General features: G+C 44.3%; 1 protein-coding gene across 1 annotated transcript; it reads right to left on the bottom strand.

Annotated features, from left to right (window-relative positions):
- Nucleotides 1–8,334: 8,334 nt before the first annotated feature.
- On the bottom strand, nt 8,335–24,581 carry cndp1 (carnosine dipeptidase 1; the record flags this gene model as incomplete). Its single annotated transcript, XM_080006204.1, has 11 exons — nt 8,335–8,410; nt 9,896–10,043; nt 10,212–10,353; nt 11,148–11,312; nt 11,399–11,559; nt 13,648–13,732; nt 19,443–19,640; nt 20,124–20,212; nt 23,426–23,588; nt 24,085–24,228; nt 24,471–24,581. 11 exons carry the CDS (start codon nt 24,579–24,581, stop codon nt 8,335–8,337), a joined length of 1,482 nt encoding a protein of 493 aa, XP_079862330.1.
- Nucleotides 24,582–25,300: the final 719 nt, after the last annotated feature.

Here is a 25,300-nt window from a genome sequence, read left to right as displayed (position 1 = left end):
TTAAAGCCTTTAATTATTTTACTTTCTGCTGTCACCATAGCTGAAGATGCTGTTGCGATCACTTTGTCTGTTGAATGTCAGATTGTACCACGTCACATAACAGAGTACTGTAGAGACACAGGGTCTGGCAATGAGTAAAGATGGTGTCACAATTGTTAAAGAGTAGAATTTAAACCCCATATGCTGCATAACAGTACAAGAGTCAATGCATTTCTTAAGTCTTGAGTAATCCATTTTTTATTTTTATTTTTTCGCTCTGTCAAATCTCCCAATCTGTTTCGTTTTCCAATCAGTTGGGCGGGATTTCTGGATGACCACTGCTTTTCTCACATGGCTTTATTCAAACATCCATAAGTAGGGCTGTGTGCGCGTGTGTGTGCGCTGGCTGGATTTGGGATTGGCAGGCAGGGCTGCTATCGCCAGGTTGATGCAGCATCCTCTCTGTCACCTGTCCTGCCCCAGCAGCCAGCTGCTCGTCCTGCGATAAGGAAGGCGGCGGAGTTTATTCCGAGCCCTGGAAATACTGGACTCAATTTGGCCATGTGCTGATTGCTCAGTCCGTCTGTCCCCCTGCCTCTGTGTCCCATGGCTAGAACTGCAGTCAATATTGGCTGTTGTCACACAGTGTGTGTGGGGTGGTTTTTTATTTTTATTTTTATGAACGAGCTTGTTTCTTCAGTCATTTGGCGTCTTGGCTCACCTGACGTGAAGGTTAACTTTTCGACATATGCAGCTGTGTGTTTCGGGCTGCCAGGATTAGGATGTACTTATTTTGTATTTTTGACAAACTTCTTTCTTAAGATTTACTTTAAAATGATCAAAATGTATTTTGCATCCTATGAGTTTGGCATCTGGGCTCTACTGCTCATCACTCGTGGTGAGGTGTACATCAAACATAGGTATACTTAATGAGTGAGATATATAGGAGTGATGAACTGGAATCCCCCCACTGCAGAGGAGATGGAGGGAGCGTAGCAAAGCAGCAAGCAGGCAGCAAAGCAGGTGGGGCAGAAGGAATTGGCATCTAAATAGTCTGGTCCATAAGGGCGTGGAAGCATGTGGCACCGTAGAGTTGTCTGGCAGAACTAGTTCCGCAAGCTACACTTCATACACAATCTAAAGACAAAACTTATAACCCTTCTGATCAGCAATAAAAATGATGCAACTTAAATGATATCTTTCCTGAACTTGGCAGACATAGACCTTTAGACCTCTAAATGAATTATTATGATTGATTATGATATTATGATTATGTGCGAGAATGAACAAACGATACAACAAACGAGCGCAGTGTCCGAAGCTTGCAGCTCGTTCTTAGATCCCACTGGCAAATGGCAGTGTGCCTGTCAGGCCCCTTTCCCCTCTTCCTCACAGGATGAATTATGTTGAAACAAGGTTGCCAATGTCAGGTTCAGTCTGAATGATGGATCTGGAGGAGATGGGCACGACTCCATTAAAGAAACAAAAAGCTTGCATTCTAGCTTCTTGCAATCACACACACACACACACACACTCTCTCTCTCTCTCTTAGTCCATTTTCATCACCTTGTCTCTTCACTCACTCGCTCTCTCTCTCACAATCCGTAGTGCAGAGTAAGCACATCCGTCTGAAAGCCAAAGGATGGAGGTGTCCAACATATCCAGGCCTCCGGGGGTGGCACAGGGAAGATGGGAAATTAGGGAAAGATATTGGCGCCTTGCCATTAACCAAATGCCATTTCTCATAGTCCACTCAACCGGCTAATCAGCCAGTGCCAAATCAAAGAAACTTGTAAGTGTCAGAAATGGCCTGGCCCAATTTAATTTTGAGGATTGTTATGCTCGTTGCAGTAAAACACCTTTGTGCCAGACAGCCTTTATCCTGGCTGCATGCCAGTGCTTGGATGCCGCAAAATTCCTCTAAGCAGCTTTACTGGTCTTCATTAATCTAAGAATTTCCTTTTTTCTCTGAATGAAATGGAGGTTCTGAAAGGGGCCGGGTGCCTGAACAGAATTGGTTATTGAAATCCGCCCTGTGTTACGTTCCAAAAGAGCGCCTGTGGCCGTGAGAGAGCCACTAAAATGAACAGCCATTCTCCCATCGTAGGCTCTGAAAAGCTGGGAGAATCTTATTCAACTCAATGGCAAACATATGAACACAAGTACTGTGGGGTGGAAAATGAGCAACTGAAAACATCTTAAAAGATACATATCAATAAATACTGAGTATATTGAATAACAGTAGGGACGACGTGAATAACCCACGTTGACATCCATCACTCTGCGTTAGGAAGGTGGATGATGAGCATCCTCACCTTGGGAAACCATCGCTCTGTTGTGTTACCTCTGTTGAGCATATTCACTTCCTGTACCACTGTGTCTGCCTCATTTTTTCAGGCTGTTTGTGAAGCAAAATGTGATGAATGGAATGGGATGATCTAAGCAAAAAAAGAAAATGGATGAAAATAAATAAATGCTCCTGTGCCTGTCAGACGGACTGCCAAGCTCCGGCCCCGCCCGGTTCACTGGATGGAGGACTTCCACAGCACAGACAGACAAACGGACAGATAGACAGGCCGCTCCATATGGAGAAATTGATGTAACTTTTTTTTTGTACATTTTTGTGAATTTAGTTTGAGTGCTCTTTTCTTTCTCTGAAATAATTTACCCGATATATACAGTACATATAATATATGTATATGTGTGTATATACAGTATATATACACACATCTGTATATACCGTATGTGTATATGTATAAAGTATATGCACTGTGCACATACGTATATACACACACATATATATATATATGAGCTTGTTCCAGCTCATCCCACAGATGCTCGTTAGGATTGAGATCTGGGGAATTTGGAGGCCAAGTCAACACCTTCAACTCTTTGTCAGGTTCCTCAAACCATGCCTGAACTATTTTTGCAGTGTGGCAGGATGCATTATCCTGTTGAAAGAGGCCACTGCCATCAGGGGATACAGTTGCCATGATGGGGTGTACTTGGTCTGCAACAATGTTTATGTAGGTGCTACGTGTCAAAGTAACTTCCACATGATCGCAGGACCAAAGGTTTCCCAACAAAACATTGCCCAGAGCATCACACTGCCTCCGCGAGCTTCACCTTCTTCCCATAGTGCATCCTGGTGCCATCTCTTCCCCAGGTAAACAACGCATACACACCTTGCCATCCACATGATGTAAAAGTAAATGTGATTCATCAGAACAGGCCACCCTCCTCCATTGCTCCATGGTCTTGTTCTGACACTCACATGCCCATTGTAGGCGCTTTCGGCAGTGGGCGGGTCAGCATGGGCTATGCAGTTTGCGGCTACGCATCCCTATACACCGCAGGGGCAATGCACTATGTGTTCTGACACCTTTCTATCATATCCAGCATTAACCTTTTCAGCAATTTGTGCTACAGTAGCTCTTTGTGGGATCGGACCAGACGGGCTACACTTTGCTCCCCACGTGCATCATTAAGCCTTGGGCGGCCATTGACCCTGTCGCCGGTTCGCCGTCTGTCCTTCCTTAGACCACTTTTGTTAGGTACAGTACTAGCCACTGCATACTGGGAACCCCCTGGGAAGACCTGGCGTTTTGGAGATGCACTGACCCATCTAGCCATCATAATTTGGCCCTTGTCAAAATCACTGAGATCCTTACACTTGCTGATTTTTCCTGCATCCAACACATGAAGAACTGACTGTTCACTTGCTGCCTAATATATCCCGCCCCTTGACAGGTCCCTTTGAAACGAGATGATCAATGTTATTTATTTCACCTCTCAGTGGTTTTAATGTTGTTGCTGAAATATATACTAGGGATGCACACTGTATGTTACACTGTATGTTATCGAACCTTTCGGTACACCCTCTACGGTTCAACATGCACACATGAACCTCGAGTATTACGATATCATGGTATAAGTCCATCGGACACGGCCGTGGTGTGCCGTCAGTGCTATTTCCTATTGAATCCGCTGTTGGAGCTCCACTGACCACGTCAGCCACACAAGGTTTTTTTTTTTCAAATGTGTGCGGCCACGTTTTCAAATGTGTGTGGCCATGTTTTTGTAAATAGTGCAGTCAATTTAAATGGGTTTTATATGAGTCTGCATTGTGGCGGAGACCTGAGATGCTGTCAGATTTGCTTATTGATCAAGACCCATTTCAAATACAAAGAACAAACATATAATACAACCGCCCTGGGGTTGGTGTGTCCAGTCGGAAAATAACCCCCTGGGATGGCCATGTCCCTTTTTATTACAAATTTCTCTTCAGACACTACATTCTCTCTCGCTTTCACTGGCGCTGGTGTTGCGTCATTCACGAATGATCTGGTTCTTTTGAACGGCTCTTGAGGCACTGATGAGATGTTTTGTTTTTTTGTCAAGTTTTACAACCCAACGATGAACTTGAACCCCCCCCCCACAGCGATATACACGCAATGTTACACTATCAATGGCAGACTACTAAACCTATTAAAAACACTTTTGACACCTTTTAACTGAAAATATAATATAAAGAATAAAAATAATAAAAAATAAAAAATATAAAGATACCGAAACCCTACCATTACTGTGGCCCAAAAACCATACATACCGAACTGTGAGCCCACTATACCATTGCATCCCTAATATATACAGTATATATACAATATATACAGTATATATAGTATATGTGTATTTATATTGTGTGTGTATACATATATATATATATATATATATATATATATATACTGCCGACCATGTTACAAAAAGGCCTTTTATCACTATATTCCTTGTGAGTGCCTCAAAGCGACAGAACCATCACTTCTATCTTTTTTTCCCCACAGAGTACCGCGTGATTTACTTTCTCTTTTCTTTATACCCGAGGGGCACTCGTTGCAGTTTCTTTCTTTCTTTTTCATTTTTCTCCAGCAACTCGACAGCCGTGTTTAACACGTTAGAATTACAGAGGCCACATAATGCTGGGACTGAGATAGAGGTTGGCTTCAGACAATACAGAGACGTCAGCGGGCGGACAAAGAGCCTGCCTGTCCGACACGCTCCCTGGGGGGGGGTTGAATGCCGCTGAGGGAGGACGGGCCAGGAAGAGAAAATTTCACTCTGCTTCTTTCTTTTTTTTTTTCTCTCTTTTTAAAATAAACATTGATTTGGGGGGGAAACCGAGGAGGAGCACGTTTGAGGAGGATCAGCAGTCTGCCGATCCTCTGTTCGGGGAATGGAGGATCAATGTTTTTCTTTGAGACAGTCTGGTTCAAAAGAGAAATTGGGTGGGATTGTTTTTCATGTCTGAAATTATTTTTCATTATTATTGATTCCTTTGTTAAAGACACATTATGCGTGGAATATGGCTTAGAAGGAACCGTGGTTGATTCCTTAGCTTTGTATTTCCATGCCTCATGATCGCCCCCTCTGAATATTTTGGGGGAATATTTCGTTACTTTGCTCATCCAAATATATAATAGGGGCTTAGGCATCAACCCGAACCCTAACCCGACTTAACTGCTTTCTCTGTACTCTCTCTTTCTCCCTCACATGCACACACACGCATACACACACACACAGACACACACGCGCACACACACACAGACACACACACACACACAAAATCCCTGAGGCAAATTGTGGTACTTACCTCTTTGTCCCCTCTCCCCTCTTGAAAAGAAACACCCCCCACCCCCCCAAAAAAACCTACCTCTTGACCCTGAATTGAGCTAAGTTGTAGTGTTGTGGACGATTGCTTTGGCACATTTGCTTCTTTCCCCTCCCTCTTCTCCTCCCTTCCCTCCTCCTTGGGTGAAGTGTGTTCCTGTCCATTATGCGCAATGGAATTCTTTGTTCGAAGGACACTGGGCGTTTATCCAAGAGCCTCCACTGGGCCGGCCCGGCTGTTTAATTGAAACCGCCAAAGGAGGAACTTTCTTGGGCACAAAAGCCCTTGTGTCAGCTTTTGTCGCAATTTGATTGAGCGGAAATTCTAGCGAACCTGGTGAAAAATGGGATTAGGCAGGGTGTGGGTGTGGGGGTGGGTGGGTTGTTATGCTGAGTGTGACACGGCTTGTGAGGGAATTAGCGAGGACTAACCTCTCCCGGGTAGGGTCGGGGCTTGGCCGGTGGGGTAGTGAAAAAAAAACACGACCCTAATGAAGCGCTCAAATCGTCTCGCACGTTCGCCTTGGCTTGGAAAGGAAGAGAAGAATGGAAACACTATCTATCTATCTATACATCTATCTCTTTTCAAAGATTCACTACATCTTGAGTGCCTGAGCCTTTTTCATGTTCCCAGCCGTTGTCTTCTTTATACAGCAATTCACGCAGCATAAATGCAAGTCGCTTGAATTTAAATTGCAAATGCTGAATATAAGAATATTTGTTATATTTATGGGTGTCATTAACGTTATTTGCACAGGCTTTTTACCTTTGGCCTGCCATTTTATATATATATATATATATATATATATATAAGTATATTTAAATGCATTCTCCTTCTTTGTTTCTCGAAATAACCGTAAATAATTCAACTTTTAACAAGGGTTATGTACAATACTGACTTCTTTTGGTACCGGATTTCCACGTTGGCACGCAGTGAGCTACTTTAAGGTGGAATTATGACGTGCCGCTGCGATGCCCAAGTTATTCTCAGCTCCTCCCCGACCCTGTCCTCAATACCTAAGTACTTTATTAATAGATAAACCAAATAGAGCGCAGATATGGCCGAGGACCGCCCTGGTGCGTGTGCCATCCTGGAAGACACCATTAAGTTGGACTCATCTTTTTGGAAACATTTGTCTGTTTCATTCACATCCTTAATTTGCCCCTTTACCTTATCATATATCACATACATAATGAGGTGTTCCCAAGAAATGCATCTCTCTCTCTCTCTCTCTCTCTCTCCCTCTCTCTCTCTCTCTCTCTAGGTTGTGTCAAAACGTTTGAACCAGCCTGTCATCGAGAAGAAGTCTCCCCATAAGACAGGCGTGGTGCGGCATGAACCGTGAAGACCACCACTGTGCACACTGTTGGCACTGCAGTCTGTCATACAAGCTGTTTCTCAGACAGACTTTTCTCTGCCCTCACTATGTATGTGTGCATAACTATGCAACCAGCTGAACACAATCCCAAAAAGTACCCAAGATTGACTTCGGAAATGACTTCAGGTGTTTTAATGGTAGCAGTGCAAAACTGTGGAACAGCACAAAAGGAGGCACATTGATGATCACTCTATGCAAATAACTTGTTAATACGCTGTTGTAACTCTTTCAATGTGTGCATAAACAAATAAAGTTCCAGATTCTGCTTCCTCAAGGGCAAGGACGAGGCGCTCCGACAACTGACCGATTAGGATGTCACAGCATCACTGCTGATTGGGAGGGACAGAACTTAAGTACACACGATGCATAAACAGCCAGTAGGCGGCACCCACCCATTATTTGTTAGGCGTGGAATCTTGTGTCTGCTTAATTAAGGAGAGACTAAATAAAAAAATAAAAAGTTGTTCGAAGTGTTGCTACTGCAGCTGAGGAGGTAAGTCTGTATATGTTTTGAGAGCTGATAAGAGCCCATAGTCGTCAAAAGACAGTCATGAAACGAGAGGGTTGGAAGGTCCTCTGTCGATCCCTGTGAATCATTTTGGACATCAACGATATAACAATAGCAGTCTTTGGTCTGGTGTGGAGGGTCAGCTGGTGTTGTGAATCAGGCCGCTGAAGTGTCAAGAGCCGGCTTTTTCACAACGCCAGGGTTTCTCCTCCGCCACTCGCTGCCACCGCCAGGACCGCCTCTGCAATACAACACTGCAATAGAGTACAACTGTTCTCACGTTTTTCATTGTTCCTTACCAGAAGGTGAAATACGTTTGCTGTTATTTTGAAATAATTGTGCTGTCTATTTATCTATCTCGTGTATTGTGTCAATGTAAGGATTCCCAATATTGATGTTCTGTATTTTGTACAGCTCTGCCATTTGAAGAACTGGTGGCTATTTTTTTTCCTTCATATAAATAAATAAATACACAGTCGTTCAATCATGGTTGCATTGTGAAGCATTTAATACACGACATACCTACTCAAAACATTGCATGACGGTTCGGGCACATTTAAATGAGCAATCGCCTTATTGAAGACACATCGGCAAAGAGCACACAGCCACTGATTCTTTCATGAATTAAGATAGGCAGATAGATGGACACAAAAAGGTGGAAATGTGTTTGAATATGAATCAAAGGGCAACGACGTAATGAAAATGGAGAAGGAATGGAGGTGGAAACACAAGACTAACGTACAAAGTCTCCGGTACAGCTGCTGGAATGGTTGAGGAATGTATATAATGCCAGGTTACAAACGATCACACTTGTTTCTTGATCTGGGCCACTTCATTAAGGTAGACGATGAATAACTTGGTTCCCTCGATGTAGTTGTATCTGCGAGAGGCAAGAGAAGAGGAGGCGTGAGAGAGGTTTAGGGTATAGGGTAAGTTTTCACGTACTGAGCGACTGAATAAATCGCATGCTCCCATCATAAGTTTAATGCAAGTAATGGGGGACAAATATACAATCTGTGTGCCGTGCAAAAGCTTAACTCCGCATATCACGAAAAACATGATGCCACAGCAGTCTGACTTCACTAATTCCAGGATCCAGGGCCATGGTCGCTTGAATAGGCGGGGGGATGGGGGATGGGGAGGGGGGGGGCACATGATTTTCTGTCCCCCCCCCCCCACTTTCAGGTATTTTTTTGGTGAGAATGTCTACGCCAGGTATTACTGGAATAGAGTGTTACCGACAGCATTGAAAGCCTATCGCTGTTTTTTGCGGCCACTCGATGAGTGTGTGTTACTCACTCATCTCCGCCAATTTGCGGGACCCATGGTCTCCACACCCTCGTTCCGAACACACTAACACACTGTCCAAATAAAGACAATGTGGTTTTATTTCACATGTATTTTATTGTGTTCCCATTCCTTATTAAAGGTTTTCCTAAATAAAGCACCGCCGTAACGGGAACACGTCCACAGTCATTCTCTTACCCCTCCCAATATCTTGATCCACTTATTTGATATTATTCGACACTTGACCTTGTGGATTTAATGTAACAACACATACAATTTTGTAAAATAATTCATTGCTATCTAAGTATATTTGCCACAAATAATTTCTAAATATGGAACGTGGATTATGAGACTATGGGAAGCACCAGGTTGAGTGTACAGCAGTTTTATATCAAGTTTTAGTCAACCAATTGTGTTGAATGTTTCTGCTGTGTCCTAAACTACAAAAATGGGAATAACAATTAAAAACAGATTGAAACGGCGGCTAGTATGCCGGTATAGGCATAGATCCTCATATCATCGAGTGTCCTACAAAACAAATCAATATAAAAATATCACCTACGGAGATCTTCAGGCATTTGTTGAAATGAGTTTCAGCTGCCTGCTCTGTTCTTTGTTTCCATCCAGAGATCCTCCCTAATGTAAACCTGTCGTATATTTCCACAGCCTCCTTAATCACAATTCAGTCCCCAAGCACTTCAAGGCCTACGCTACGCCAAGCCGAGGGCCTCACATTGTTCTCATGGCGATGCGTGTTGTCACCGGATCGTGTGCCGTCCGATATTAAACGCGCTTCCATATGTTTACTGTTATGTCTCGATTATATATTGTACTTCGTCTGACTCTGCCCATCTTTTGTTTTTGTGTTAGGGGGCTTTGTAACCATAGGTCGCCTCTGATCTTTATTACTTTATTCTTTAATACCTTTATTGTATTTCTCTGTCTTTCTCGACCTGTTCAGTTGATATTATTTTCATTTTCTAATCCCAGTCGTCTTCCTTCAATCAGACATAGTCGCTTTGTTACTTACACAAATGTCCTGTCTAGTTGAAGGCAGTTAAAGAAGGCGACCACCCACCGGCTTATTTTCTCGTTCTGAGAGTGCATCCCGGCATCAAAGTCTCCGATGGGCAGCATGATGATGCTTTTCCCCGTCACATCTTGGAAGGTTCTGGCGACCGGGATCGTTCCGCCCTCGCGGATCAGGTCGGGCTCTACGTCAAAGACTAGAAGAGGGACATGGGCCGTTAAGCAAACTGACACTGGAACATCAGGATTCTCATAATATTGTTAAATCGATTATGTAGTTTGCCCTATAGATGTGTCATGTTTGGTATCCTCTGGCTGCATTGAAAAAATGCTGAGTGGTGCGTGTGTGATAAAAGTGCAAGTACCTCTCTTTATGGCCCTCTTTCCGGCCTCATAGAGAGGGTCCTGGGTGTCAGCCAGCCAGGGCTTGGCACCGATAAGCATAGTCACCTTCAGCTTGTTAGGGCTCTTCCTCTTGGCAAACACAGAGTGCAAGTAGTCTGTCACCTGCACACATGGGAAGGATAAGCTGGGGGGATCAGATTGGATATGAAAGGAAATAGATTGCCGGAAAGGACTCGATTTTTCAAATTCCACTTAAAAAAAATGAAATAAGGAGAATTAGCTCTTGTGTTACAGGATGAAAAAATTGCAACATGGCACATCATTGAATTGAATTCAGTCCCGGCCAGAACACCAGCTCAGTGTTGATCAGAACAAGTTTGACACTGAGGGCAAAAAGTATTTGTAGTGATGAAGGGTTTGACTCTTTTTTGAGGTGTGGTTCTCGACGACGCTGTAAAAGTTGTTCAGTTTCCCGACACTTTGCCCATCTGATTGGGATGGTTCATCGCATGGTGAGCGAGGTGAACAAGAGTCAGAAGAGTTGGTTAGACTCTGAGGTTGTGAATGGAATTCTCACAAGAATCATTTAATTCAGTGAAAATAATGTATTTTGCCGGAATGCAAAGAGCAAACCAGTCATATTTTATATGAATTATGTCAAATGCTTTGGCCTGTTTTTCCTTGGACTTCCATTTAATCCTCCGTAATTATTTTCAGTTTGTGAGTCAACTCCCTCTCCCAGCCTTTCCCCAGAGTGACTCCCAACTCCCGAGTCATTTAAAAGGTTTGTTTACAACGAACAAATCATTTGTGAGTCTCACATCAGTTGACATTTTTAACGGTTAAAACGATGGTGGGGTGCCGTGGATTCATTGCATTGTAAAAAGTGCGCCGCGGAAGAAAAATGGTTGGCAGAAAACACGGAATGAGAAAACAGTGATTTGGAAAGCGTCTACCTGTTTCTTGACCATCGCAGGGTCCATATTTGGAACTTGTCTCATGGAGAACTTTGCGGTGACTTTAGCAGGGATCACAGTCTTTGAGCCAGAGGCAGAGAAGGCCCCTTCAATACCGTGGATGGATAGGGTGGGGTAGCGCCACCTGTGGGCCAACAAGTCTACCTAGATATAAAGGAAAGAGTCAACTGATGAGGTAAGAATACGATCAGACAGACAGATAGATAGACAGACAAACAGACAGATATTACCTTGTTATTGTACATGAGCTGGCTGACACCGATCATCTCCTTGAAGCCATCAATGTCAAACTCAATGTCCTGGTACTTTTTCCACTCCTCATCGGAGAGAGGGGCCACGGCCTCCCTAATGCCGGGGACCAGGATCTTACCGCTGGGGCTAATCAGTGTGTCTGAGGTAAATATGGGGAGGGTATTTAGTTTTTCTTGTTTTCATTTTACAACAGATTGTTTTATGGCACTTTTCAAGCCACCTTTGAACATCACTACTTACACACATCATTCCACAAACAGATTGTAGTATAAATAAAACTATAAAAGTACTCATATCCTGTACCAAAGTAGAAGTAAATATCCAAATAAAAGTAAAAACACCTCCATTAAAAACTCAAACACTTCAAATATTATTGTACTTGACATTAAGTACATAAGTCCAACATAAATACCGCCTATTTCAGTGTGAAGATAAACAATATAATATAGGTGATGCATTAATTGTATTATTGTAATTATAATTAGTTATTTCTAATATTATTAGAGGTCCTGCCCGAAGGGGGTGGAGACCCCTATTGTTTTTTTTCCATGAAAAATTGATGTCAGTGTTGTGTGGATGCCGTCATCTGAGTTTGAACCAGATTTGTCAATTTTTGTGGAATAGTTTAGTAAAAAACGTTTTTAGAATCTCTGCAAGGGTAAAATCACTGCGTACATGCATAAGATGGCAGCACTCACAGGTCACGTGATAGCATTGCAGTCTACTGATTGGTTATAGACAATCAGGACCTCCCCGAGATAGCGGCGCGCAGGCTACGGGCTAGCCCGCACAGACCAGCCCTGCCGAGTCTCTTCCTGACCAACTCCCAGTCACTCACCAACAAGATGGACAAAATAAGGCCAATGATTACCCCGCTCAATCAAAATTTTATTATCAAGTTTGAAACAAAACATGAGTTCACACACGGAGAATCGAACCTCGGTCTACTGTGTAGAAGGGGCAAAATTTTACTTGCTACACCACTTGCCAATTTGTGTGTTCATACATATACATATACCCTTGGTTGTTTCGTTTTATGTTTAAAAAACAACAATAAAACAATAAAGGTTTGCAGCTACAGATAAAATGGTGTCTGGAATAAAATGCTGCGAGTACTCGACCAATCAGAAATGTTCAGCGCTGGAAGTCCCACCTCCATGTTCCTGGACTTTTGAAAAGCACTAGATTTCCACCCGAAATTGCCAGGGTCAGCCCAGTAACAACCGTTTATCTATATATGGGTTGTGTTTGATACAATGACGATGCAGAGGAGCGCCATTGAGGCATTTTCATAACCGACCAAGATGGCTGCCACTGTTGTGGAACAGTCTGTTGAATCCGATGACCCAACAGTATTAAGCGAACTGGACGGTATATTTTCTCCAAAAAGCTTTTGTTTGTAAGAAAGATGTATTTGCGGTACTTCTGACAAGATTTGGTAAAAGTTTCATTTACCAACTCACTCGCTCAGCGTTAGCACTCTCACACGTTTTCGTTGCTCTGATTGATTGTAGGTCTATCCAATTGCGTCCAGAGACATTTTGGTCTGTGCCTGTTGGTAACTTGGAAATCGAAAAGGAACGGAGAAATACCAGACTAATACACATTTGCCAATTAGTTGATTTATGGCTATACCTGGGTTTGAAATGCAGAACCATCTTTATCACATCTCACTGTTTGGCAAGGCGATTACATACATTTGTATTTATCCTTAGATATTAAGCCAAATTCCAAATGAATAGTCTACAATAAATGTTGTTTTTCTCAGTCAAACCAAGATTTGTTGCCATTATAACATGAGTGTATATTCCATTACAGACAATTAATTTGGAGACACGTCATTTTGAACTGTAGTTATAGTTATAACATTAACTGTAGTAAATTCCTCAGTATTGCAAATGGGACTTGTACATCGTTTTGTCACACGTCACACAAACTAACCTGGACCCCATGCTTTGCTGGCTGCAGCTATTTTTATTATTATGACATCAGTTTAAGTTTGACATTGCTCCAATGGTCGATGTATGCTTTGATTATTTAGCCTCTCATGTAAGTCACTTTGAACAATAGCGTCTGATCAATGAATAAATGTAAATGTATTATTATCATTATGGTTAGTGTGTGTTAAGCCAAAGTGTTACAGATGAATGTAGTGGAGTACAATTTATAAAGTAAATACATATGAACATTACTTGATTAAAATTGAAATAGAATTCCAGATACTCACCAAGAATGCCAATTAAATCGGTCATGGGCTCTATTATAGTGCCTCCGTATACTCCAGAGTGTAGGTCCTTCTTCGGTCCTTCAACCTGGAAAGATCACATAATCAATGCACGGTTTACAGTTTCTGCCACAAGGATGGGGCATTTCAGACCAAAATCTACTTTAGATAAAGTAGTAACCACCAACGCTTCCAGGGTTATTGATTTTTTGTTGGTTCTGGGCTCCCGTTTAATCGATGCGTTGGTTTGCCAATCAAGATACTGTGGTGAACTTGCACTGTGAAACAAATTAGTTTGGTCAAGGCAGAGCATTATTTTTAAGCCACCGCCTGCATCCCATCCACCACAGGAGGCAGCTTCCATTTTTTTTCCACAAACAACAACACTTCGAACCCCTGAAGCCATAACCGGCTACGTCAGTCAACATCACGGTCCTGTCCTAGTCAACAACAGTCAACGCAGTCTGGGTCACCCCCCAACACAAACAACACAGCCCAACACCAACAGACTATCCCGAACGATTAAAAACACATAATAAATTACAATGAAGACATAACATTTCTGGACCCACAATCCTTTGCAGCAACATAAGCAAAAGGCCTGGGCCCACCCCCTTGGGTCGCTACATAGCCCTCACCTAGGGGTCAGTTGCCCCCGATGACCCCATCACCGGATACAAAATGTCCCGTTTGGCGACGCCGATGGATTGGCTGCCGGCGTTCCACAGAGGATGTCTCTGTGGGCACTGTGCGCTGGTCTTGGCATGGGATGCTGGGCTCCCCCTCGTCCCCAGCAGAAGGAGGGACAAGGAGCCGATAGGGAGCGAGTCTGTCTTTGTACAGCACCACCTGACCCGACATGCACACCCTGTACACTACCTCAGTGATCTGTCCCAGTACTCAGTCAGTGACTGCACAGCTTGGGGGACAGCCCTTTTGTGCGGGTAGGGCAGAACACCCACACCCTGTCCCCAGGCGCAAAGGCTCACCCCCAAAAGCGTGTGTCGTAGACCCTCTTCTGCTGTACCCCTGAACTGGCCTGGGCCTGGAGGTATATGTATGACCGTATTTATATGTATGTGACAAATAATTATCTCTTGAACTTGAACTATACTCGTGGACTATGTGAGAGAAAAATGATTACGATCAACTATTTTGAATGAGGACAAAGGCCTCTACCTCCAAAAGGGGGTTTTAAAACATTTGTCTCTGTCTCCCCAGGAACCCCCCCAGAGTTAATTTAAAGAGAAATGTTTTGCTCCTACAATGTCAATTCTAATATCAAAGAATCAGATCACACTTGGCCCTGTTTACCTTCTATAGAGATGAGGGACACTCAACAGGGTAACCTAGAAGTGCATTGTCATGCAACCCGCTTCTGCCAGGTCATGTTTGCAAGTACCTGTTATTTCCATTGTCTAGGGGGGGCACCCAGGAAGACAGTTGTTGGGGGGGCAGACTTGTTGGAGACCTCTGACCCAAACCACACCCTGTTTTCTTGTATAAAGCCACCTGTCTTTTTCTGTGATATCAGATTGATCCGAGCGCTGCTTTGTAGCAGTACTGAATCTTTCTCTTTATTCTGCAGAATAAATTATCTTGAATATTCTCAGTTTTTGTTTTCTTGTAGCGGGCAGATTAACCTCATTGCGTAAGAATTTCTTCCACAACTACCACAGGCGGTCCGTCAGCCATTGATAGTAGTCCAGTTCTGTGTCGCCGGCAATCTCGAGGGGGGGGGGGGCCCGAACACCAGATCCACAGGCATCCGAAGTTCCCCCGAATATGATTGGCGCAGGTGTACACCGGCTTGACTCCTGCACAGCAGTTCGGTAGGACCACAAGATCAGGGGCAGGTGGTGCTCCCAGTCCCGCTGGTGTCAGCTAGTGAGGATGGGCAGCTAAGTTGCCAAGGTTCGGTTGAGCGCTCAACCAGCCCATCGCTCTGGGGGTGCAGCGGTGTCGTCCTCATCTTGCTCACCCCCAGTCGCCTGCACAGCTCACCGAACTGTAGTGCCCCGTCTCCGCTGCACAGTGGACAAGCTGGAGGACCTGGGGATGGAGCATATGAGGCACCAGCAGGTGGAGCAGGTCGTTCCCCCATCTGGGGGCCCGACCTTAACAATACACCGTCCCATCTTGGAGCTCAAGGTTGCCCTACTGGCAATGATAGCCCTTCACCTCAGGGCTGGATGCTGACACCGCCGCCCACACCCTCGCCGTCCTTCCTCCAGCCAGCCCCGCAGTTGCACCAACTCGGTGTTTGCTCCCTGATGTTGCTGCAGCTCCTGGTTTGACAACGCCAGCCACCCCTCGTCACTGCTGGTCCGGATGGCCGCCACCATCTGCGTCACACGGTCCCGCTCCTCCTAATGCCTACAATAGCGACACTCCATCGCCGTACAGGGTTGCCGGGAGACAGCATTGGCGTTACCATGCTGAGGTCCCAGCCGGTGCTGCACCTCAAGGTTATATCCTTTAGGACCTCCAGCCACCAGGCTACCTGGCCCTGAGGGTTACGAAGGTTCAGGAGCCAGGTGAGAGAGGCATGTTTGGTGCATAGGAAGAACCGATTGTAAGGTCTGAAGTGACCCAACGCCTGGACCACTGCCAGCAGCTCCCACCGGGTGACACAATAGTTCCTTTCGGCCCGGCAAAGTGCCCGGCTGTAGTAGTCCACCGCCTGCTCCTCACCCCCTTTTCCTTGGGACAAGACAGCCCCCACCCCCACATTATTGGATTAGCATCCACAATGAAGGGCTGCTGGGCATCAGGATAGGCCAACACAGGGGCCTCGATCAGGGCGCTCCGAAGTCAGGTGAAGGCTGCGTTGCAGGTGTCATCCCAGCAGAAGAGTCAGCCCTTGTCCATGAGTCAGTGAAGCAGGCTGGCTATGTCGGCACAGTCCCTCATGAAACCGGTGGTAGTGGGGATGGTAGCTCAGGAGGTAGAGCTGGTGGTCTAGTGATCTAAAGGTTGCTGGTTCGATCCCAGGCTCCTCCTGCTAGCATGCTGTAGTGTCCTTGAGCAAGACCCCTAATTGCTCCTGATGGCTGCGTCCGTCGGTGTTTGAACAATTGTAAGTCGCTTTGGATAAAAGCGTCTGATAAATGACTAAATGTAGTAGGAGGCCAGGCCCAGGAAGCTTCACAGTTCACTGACAGTAGTTGACGTTGGCAACTGCTGCCGGATTGGTGGCAACCCCCTGCGCACTGACCTCATGCCCCAGGAACGTTTTCTCTCTCCGGAACAGATGACACTTTTTCGGGTTAAGCCTCAACCTTGCCTGTCGAATGGCAGCAAAAACCTGCCGCAGGTTGGCTAAGGCCCCCTCGAAACTGTTGGCGTGTACCAGCAGGTCGTCCAGGTACACCACACAGTGATCGTGGGGAACGGCTGCCAGCACACTCTCGAATGTGGATGGCCCGTTACAGAGTCCAAATGGCATGACTCGGAACCCTTGCCCGATGGTGAACGCCGTCTTTAGCCGGGCCTCCACCGCCACCTTCACGTGCTAGTAGCCGCTGCGCAAATCCAGGAGCTGAACCAGATGGAACCTGTGATGTAATTCGGCGCGATGTGGGGTAGTGGGTAGGAGTCCTTGGTGGTTGCAGCATTCAGACGCCTATCGTCCACGCAGAACCTCCAGCTGTCATCCTTCTTTCTCACCAGAACGGCTGTCGCTGCCTACAGGCTATCGGAAGGCTTGTTTACTCCCACATGAGCCATCTCCATGATCTTTTCCTCTGCGATGCGACGCTTGGCCAGGGCCAGGCGGTGGGGCTGCAGGTGGGATGGGTGGAGACGTGCCAGTGTAAATGGCATGCTGGACCAACCCCATCTGTGTGAAGCTGACGGCAGCTTAGGGGTTCAAGGCACAGCCATTGTTGACGGAACCCCAGGGGTAGGTGTTCCTGGTGGATTTTCATAGGCAGCTAACAGCGTTGCAGTTTTCCCCCTGGCTACCGGGTGGAGACCGATCTCACGTTGGCTTTACATCTTGCGCCAGAAACTCTCTATTTCTCAGTCGTGATGCACTGACGCCATTGTGTTGGGCAGGGCTACCTGTCAGCTGGTCCATCTCCCATAAAGCCTCTGCTATTTCACGGAGCTCTCAATTAATTTTTTTCGTATCCGACTTCTGACACCTACGTGGTGAGCTTGCACAGTGAAACAAATTAATTTGGTCAAGACAGAGCATTCTTTTTATAAGTCACCACCTGAGTCCCATACACCACATGACCAGCAGGGGCAGCTTCCTTTTATTTCCCCAGACAATAACCCATAGAACCCCTGAAGCCATAACTGGCTACATCAGTCAACGTCACGGTCCTGTCCTCGTCAACAACAGTCAATGCAGTCCAGGTCACCCCCAACACAAACAACACGGCCCAACACCAACAGAATATCCCAAATGATTAAAAACACATAATAAACCACAATGGAGGCACATAACATCTCCAGACCAATCCTTTGCATCAACATAACCAAAAGGCCTGCCCCCCCCCCTTGGGTCGCTACAATACTGTATCTCACAATGGTAGAAATACCATTGCAGCAGGAAACTGCTATAGCCCTTGGAAGTGGCATGTTCAAGGTGGCGGGCCTTGATCACAAATGTGAGTACGATCAAATTTGTTTGCAAAAAGTAATCGGAGCCTCTACTTCATCAGAATCAGTGTGTGGGGCTGAGTACATTTTCATAAAAAAACAACAACTGTGCAACCCTCAAAAAAAAGAAAAAGAAAATATGGCCAAAATAAAAATGTGGTTTTACGCACAGGAAATTTTCAATTAAAAGGTTCTGGCAGCGAAGGCGTTGCTGCAAATGTATGGCTGCTAGTAAGCAATATCGGTATAAATGTGAATATAGATGGGATATTTTTTTAATCCTTTTGTTGCCGTTTCATATGCTTTTTCTTTATCATGAACAACAATAGGAACAGGAATCATTTTAAGGGGTCCTATTATGCAAAACTCACCTTTTCAGCGCTTGTGCACAAAAAAAACCACACAAACTCTGAAAAAGATAACCCAGTCAGTTTTTTTGTGAGCTGTCTGTTTCAGAAAACATGTCCTAACACAAGCCGTTACTATGAGGGAAAAAGTATTTAAAAATGTATTCTGCTGTGTTTCTGTGTGTGTGTCCACGTTAGGTTGCTGTCGGCTGTGGCACGCGTTACGCTCTACGTTTCTCCAAACAAAACTGTAGATGTATTTATTTCATTTTACGACGTTTCGATAATTGAATAAAACATAAAAGCCCCAAGCTCCGCCATATCCCGCGGTGTCCAGGGCAGGGGGGACCTTGGAGCACCAGGGGTAAAGTCACGACAAACATTTGAATAAGGTTTTGTAGATCTAACATGAGCAAAGATTCTGGATGCTTATTTCTCACCTCAAATTTGTTCGGACACAGATTTTGGTGGACTGATAAGGTGAAATCAGTTAAAGTTATCGAGAAAATACATCTGAATCCACAATAAAGCTCCAACCCCATTGGCTCACAGAACACAGAACTTATACTCAATCCCCATTGGCTCACAGAACTCGTGGCCTCAGGAGTGTAGCTCCTCCGACTTAAACAGAGCGTCAGGAACACGATGGACTTATGGGCATGTTAGAATGGCTAGAATTCATAATCTGAGTGGTATTTGCAGCAAAAAAAAAACAAACGAAAAAAACCACATGTTTTGGGGACCTCAGAGATAAAGTAACTTGGTGAAAAGGAATAGGTCCCCTTTAAGAAAAAAAAACTTTGCCCATCGGATCCAAGAATTGCTCGGAAGCCCCGGTACCTCGGCAAAGAAGTAGCAGTTGCCCCTGGTGCCGTAGGTGAGGGCGGGCCGGCGGCTGAGCCAGATGCAGTCAGAGATAATGATGAAGTCAACGTCAGCGAAGAAGGTGTCGTGCTGCGCCAGGATTATGCCATCCAGGCCGTTGGAGCCCACCTCCTCCATCCCTTCCAACACAAACTTCACGTTGACCGGCAGCTCCTGAAAGAGATGAAGCAAAATGGAATGTGATAGATATTTATTATCTGCTGTTTAAATTGTAGGCTTCTTTTTTCATCATTTGTATTTATTTTATTATTGTATGTATTGTTTTTCTTCATTTTATTAGGTTTATATTTGCTGTTATTACTTATTTCTTTATCAATGTTTTTCATATTAGGTTTATTTACATTTATTTTTGGCTTATTCTTCATGGAAATGTATCTTCTAGTTAGTGTATACATTTATTGTATGTGAACAAATATTTCTCGTTTTCTATTTTTGTTATTGTTTTAACAACATTGTGTTACATTTTCGGATAGATTTGTTTGTTTGTTTGTATAATGATGTTAATTGTATATTGCCATATTTTTTGTTGTGTACTGTTCATCTATGTGTGTCTGTGTGTCTTTTTATTTGTCTGTCTGTCTCTAAGCTCTACAGGGAAACATACAGGAAATGGAAGTGGAATTTCTTTCTCCTCACCATGTTTAGAGCCCGGTAGGCCTTGATCGCATGGATCCAGGCTAAAACCGGAGCTTTGTTGTCGGATGCCCCTCTCCCATACAAGTTACCTGCAGATCCATTTAAATAGACAAGACGCATCATATGCAAAAGTCAGGTAAAGTCAAGTCAAGTCACACTTTATTTATAGAGTGCATTTCATATCAGGGCAACACAATGCGCTTTACAAAGAAATACAAAAAAGAAAGAGAGAACGTAGTTGTCAGCCGGTCATTACAAAAGAATGCCCCTGAAACAACAGCAACAACAAAAGCAACAGCAAAGACAACAAAAACAACAATAAAAGCGACTCCAACCACAGCAGCAGCAACAGCAACAGAAAACAACAACAGCAGCAACAACAGCCACAGAAACAACAACAAAGGAAGCAGCAACATCGACACAAGCAGAAACAACAACAGCAGCAACGTACACGCAAAGACGTCACTGGAACAGGAAGTGGTAGCTCTCACCGGAACTGGAAAGGTCACTCAGGTTAGAGATGATTAAGTCGAGGTATAAGGTTACGTTAAATTGAGGTATAAGGTAAGCGAGGGTTAAGTTTAGGTATAAGGTTAGCAGCAGCAACCACAACACCAGTTAAGGTATAAGGTTAGCGGCACCAACAACAGCACCAGCAGCAGCAGCAACGACAACACCAGCAGTGACATTACCAGCAGCAGACAACAGCAGCAACAAAAACAGCAACAGCAACAGACGTCACCGGGACTGGAAGTGGTAGTTCTCACTGGAACCAGAAATCTCCTCATCTGAATTGAGTCAACAGTGTGTACCATCTCATCTCAACGAAGTAAAGCACAGCAAAGACGTCACCGGAACCGGAAGTGGTAGCCCTCACTGGAAAATGGAAATTTCAACTGTGTGCACCATCTCATCTTAATCCAGTCACGGATCTTTAATTAGCGAACCTAAGTTACGGGTCAAGTTTTCAATCAGACCTCGGGAGGGAGATCCTTTTGACTCTCTCTCTCTCTGAAAACACGACCTTCTTATGATCCTCTAACTGTAATATCACAACAGAAACAACCACAGCAACAGAAATAGCAGCAACATCAACACCAGCAGCAACAACAACAGCAAAGCCAAAGTAGGAGCAACAACAGCAATGCACACACAAAGAGCTCACCGGAACCGGAAAAGTCACATTTAGGTTAGAGATGTTAGAGATGTTGAGTTGAGGTACAAAGTTAGAGATATTTAAATTAGGGTATAAGGTTAGCGATGGTTAAGTTTAGGTATAAGTTCAGGGATTGTTATGTTTTGCTATAATGTTTGAGATGATTAGGTTTAGGAATAAGGTCAGAGATGGTTAAGTTTAGGTATAAGGTTAGCAGCGGCAACAACACCACCAGTTAAGGTACAAGGTTAGCCACACCAACAACACCACCAGCAGCTAGTGGCTACTGTACCAGCAGCAACAATAGCAGCAGCAAAAACAGCAGAAGCAACAGCGCACAAGCGAAGATGTCACCAGAACTGGAAGTGGTAGATCTCACCGGAACCAGAAATCTCATCTGTGTTGAGTCAACAGTTCTCAGGGAAGCAACGCACAGCAAAGACGTCATCGGAACTGGAAGTGGCAGCACTCACCAGACACTGAGATTTCAACTGTGTGCACCATCTCATCTAAATCCAGTCACGGTGGATGGTTAAGTTTAGGTATTACGTTAGCAGCAGCAATGACAATACCAGCAGAAACAATAGCAGCAACAGAAAACCACAGCAGCAATAGTAGCAGCAACAGCGCACAAGCGAAGACGTCACCGGGACCGGAAGTGGTAGCTCTCACCGGAACCAGAAATCTCAGTGGGTCAACAGTGTGTACCATTTCATCTCAACAAAGGAACACAGAGCAAAGATGTCACCAGAACCAGAAGTGGTAGCCCTCACTGGAAACGGAAATTTCAACTGTGTGCACCATCTCATCTTAATCCAGTCACGGTCCTTTAATTAGCATCCCTAAATGACGGGTCAGGTCAGGTTTTCATTCTGACCTAGGGAGGGAGATCCTTTTGACTATCTCTCCGAAAACACAGCCTTCTTATATTCCTCTCACTGTAATATCACAACAGAAACTACAACAACAGCAACAGAAATAGCAGCAGCAGCCAAAGAACAACAACTGCAGCAGCAACAACAACTCCAGCAGCAGCAACAAAAAACAACAGCAAAAAAGAGAACAGCAACGCACACGCAAAGAAGTCACCAAAACTGGAAGTGGTAGCTTTCACCAGAACCGGAGAAGTCACTCAGGTTAGAGACGGTTAAGTTGAGGTATAAGGTTAGAGGTGTTTGAGTTAGGGTATAGGGTTAGAGATACTTAATTTTAGCTATAAGGTAAGCGAGGGTTAAGTTTAGGTATAAGGTTACCAGCAGCCACAGCACCAGCACCAGTAACACAGACAAACAGACAGACAGACAGACAGACAGACAGACGTCAGTCAGTCAGTCATAGACTGTAGCGAACAGCAAGGTTTTTAACCTGCTTTTAAAAGTAATCAGTGTGGGGGCCTCTCTCAGGTCCCTCGGCAGGGTGTTCCATTTACTTGGGGCATAGATACAGAAGGCAGCTTCTCCTGCTTTAGAGTTGGGACGAGGGATAGTTAAAAGACCACTGCCTGTGGACCTGAGAGTTCTTGCTGGTTCATGTATAATTAGCATTTCTTTCATATGAATCATATGCCCCTTGTTGTGAGTGGGTCCAGAAACATGCTGAGTGAGGTTAAATGCCTCCAATAGGCTAATGAAGTGTTGAAAAAGCCAAAAGCCATTCAATCCACTGACTCACTTTCATATTATGACTGTTGTTAATACTGTTAATATTACTGTATGCAACTTTTTTATTAACTAACTGCCACTTGCTATAGTGCTACGAGTTAGCATAGTGTTACTAGTAAGCATAGTACTACTATATACAGTAGTTAGCATAGTGCTACTAGTTGGCATAGTAGTAATTCATGTTAACTTTGTATAGATAGATGTGTACATATGTGTTATTTGTAATCTTTTTGATTTGTATTTCTTGTGATTGTGATTTTTTTTTTTTCCCCCAAACTGAGAAGCCGTTTTAGCCAGCACTATTCATTCCAACACAAAATTGTTTGTACATCCTCAGTAAGTGACACAATGTGGGGTCAGTGTTCAGCGAGCGTGTCGTCTTTAAGTTTACCAACTCAAAGAAACCCCAACTCCTAATGTTGATCGCTACTACTGGAAATCATTCCATCAGTGGATCAGCCACATTAAAGATAAAACAACCTAACCGTTCAGTTCGGTCAAGTTGTAGGGATCGGTGGCCCAGCCGTCCTCCATCTTGGCCGGCTGGATGTCCAGGTGGCCGTATACGCACACCGTTTGTTTCTGGGGGTCGCTGCCGAACTGGGCGGTCACCACCTTGGGCATGGCCAGCGTCTCGCCGTTGGGAAGCTGTGGGAACCAACACAGCAGAGCAGCAAAGCTGGTAGAGCAGGAGGGATTTTCGCTAAATAAGGGTGTGGAAGTGGCACAGTCAATATGGCTGACAAAACTAGGTCCACAAGCGACATCTCATTGACAAGAATTTGCTGAACAAAATGATGAATGCTTGCCTTTTTTGTACCATTAATTTCTGAATTAAATGATCCCATCGGCTGCGATCCATCGGTGCTTTTAAAGAAAGCACGGACGGTTTTAAATCAAATCTACTCGTGAACGTCCAGTCGGTGTAACATGCAAAATGCTGTTGTTATTACAATGTGAGCTCACGGTAATCTATGGCCTGCTATCATGTTTATCATTATTAATTTGGCCCTAAACAGGGAAAATGAGAGAAAAAAGATTTGGGGGGGTTGATATCGCCTTTTTAAATACATCTCATACACGCAATCAATGCAATATTATTTGTAGTAGTGTCTGTATTGGGGGGGGGGCTTCATTTCCTGACCTCCTGTGCACCAATGTCTACCAGATTCACAGTTCCCCCCATCGTCCGCAGCATCTCAGCTGCCAGCTCCATCATGCGATGGAGGTCTGGCCTCTTCGAGATGTCGCTGGAGTCGCTCTCCACCGCCACCCAGTCCCGCAGTGCCTAAAGGACACACACTAGTTGTGGTTATATATATACACATATATATATATATATACACACACATATAATACATATATACACACATATATATATATATACACACACATATATATACACATATATACATATATACACACACACATATATATACATATATATGTATATATACATATATATATATATATATATACCTATATATACTGTTTATATGGCTTAATAATAATGATACTAATCAACTGTACCTCCATGTATTCTTCTTCATGGTTGTTTACATACTGTGCAAGCTCCTCATACTGGAAAGCGTGGGCAATGGAGATGACCAGCTGAATGGATGGCAGCAGTAAAAGCTTCATCTGTTAAGGGAGTCAGATAATAATAATAATAATAATAATAATAATAATAATAATAATAATATTTAACAGTGCGCTCACTCGGGGTGAGATAACAAGAGATAACATTATACACAACTATCTTGTAACAATGGATGGTCTTCTAAAACTGAAAATCCTTCTTTCAGAGTGGGGGTTTGCCCTTCTCTTTAAAATAGGGAATTATTTACCTAAATGAAATACCAAGAAGGAGCCATTTTTTTCTCCTAACTGAGATCGACATATACACCAATCAGCCACAACATTAAAACCACTGACAGGTGAAGTGAATAACATTGGGCAAATGGGCAAGCGTAAGGAACTGAGCGACCTTGACAAGGGCCAAATTGTGATGGCTAAACGACTGGGTCAAAGCATCTCCAAAATGACAGATCTTGTGGGGTGTTCCCAGTATGCAGTGGTTAGTACCTACCAAACGTGGTCCAAGGAAGGACAACCAGTGAACCGGGTCATGGGCCCCCAAGGCTTATTGATGCGAGTGGGGAGAGAAGTGTAGCCCGTCTGGTCCGATCCCACAGAAGAGCTACTGTAGCACAAATTGCTGAAAAGGTTAATTCTAGCTATGACGGAAAGGTGTCAGAGCACACAGTGCATCCCAGCATACTGTGTATGGGGCTGAGTAGCGTCAGACCGCTCAGAGTGCCCATGCTGAACCCTGTCCACCACCGAAAGTGCCTACAATG

The sequence above is a fragment of the Zeus faber genome (genome assembly GCF_960531495.2).
Source record: "Zeus faber genome assembly, chromosome: 8".
Classification (NCBI taxonomy): Eukaryota; Metazoa; Chordata; class Actinopteri; order Zeiformes; family Zeidae; genus Zeus; species Zeus faber.
This window is presented reverse-complemented; position numbering and strand designations above follow the sequence as displayed.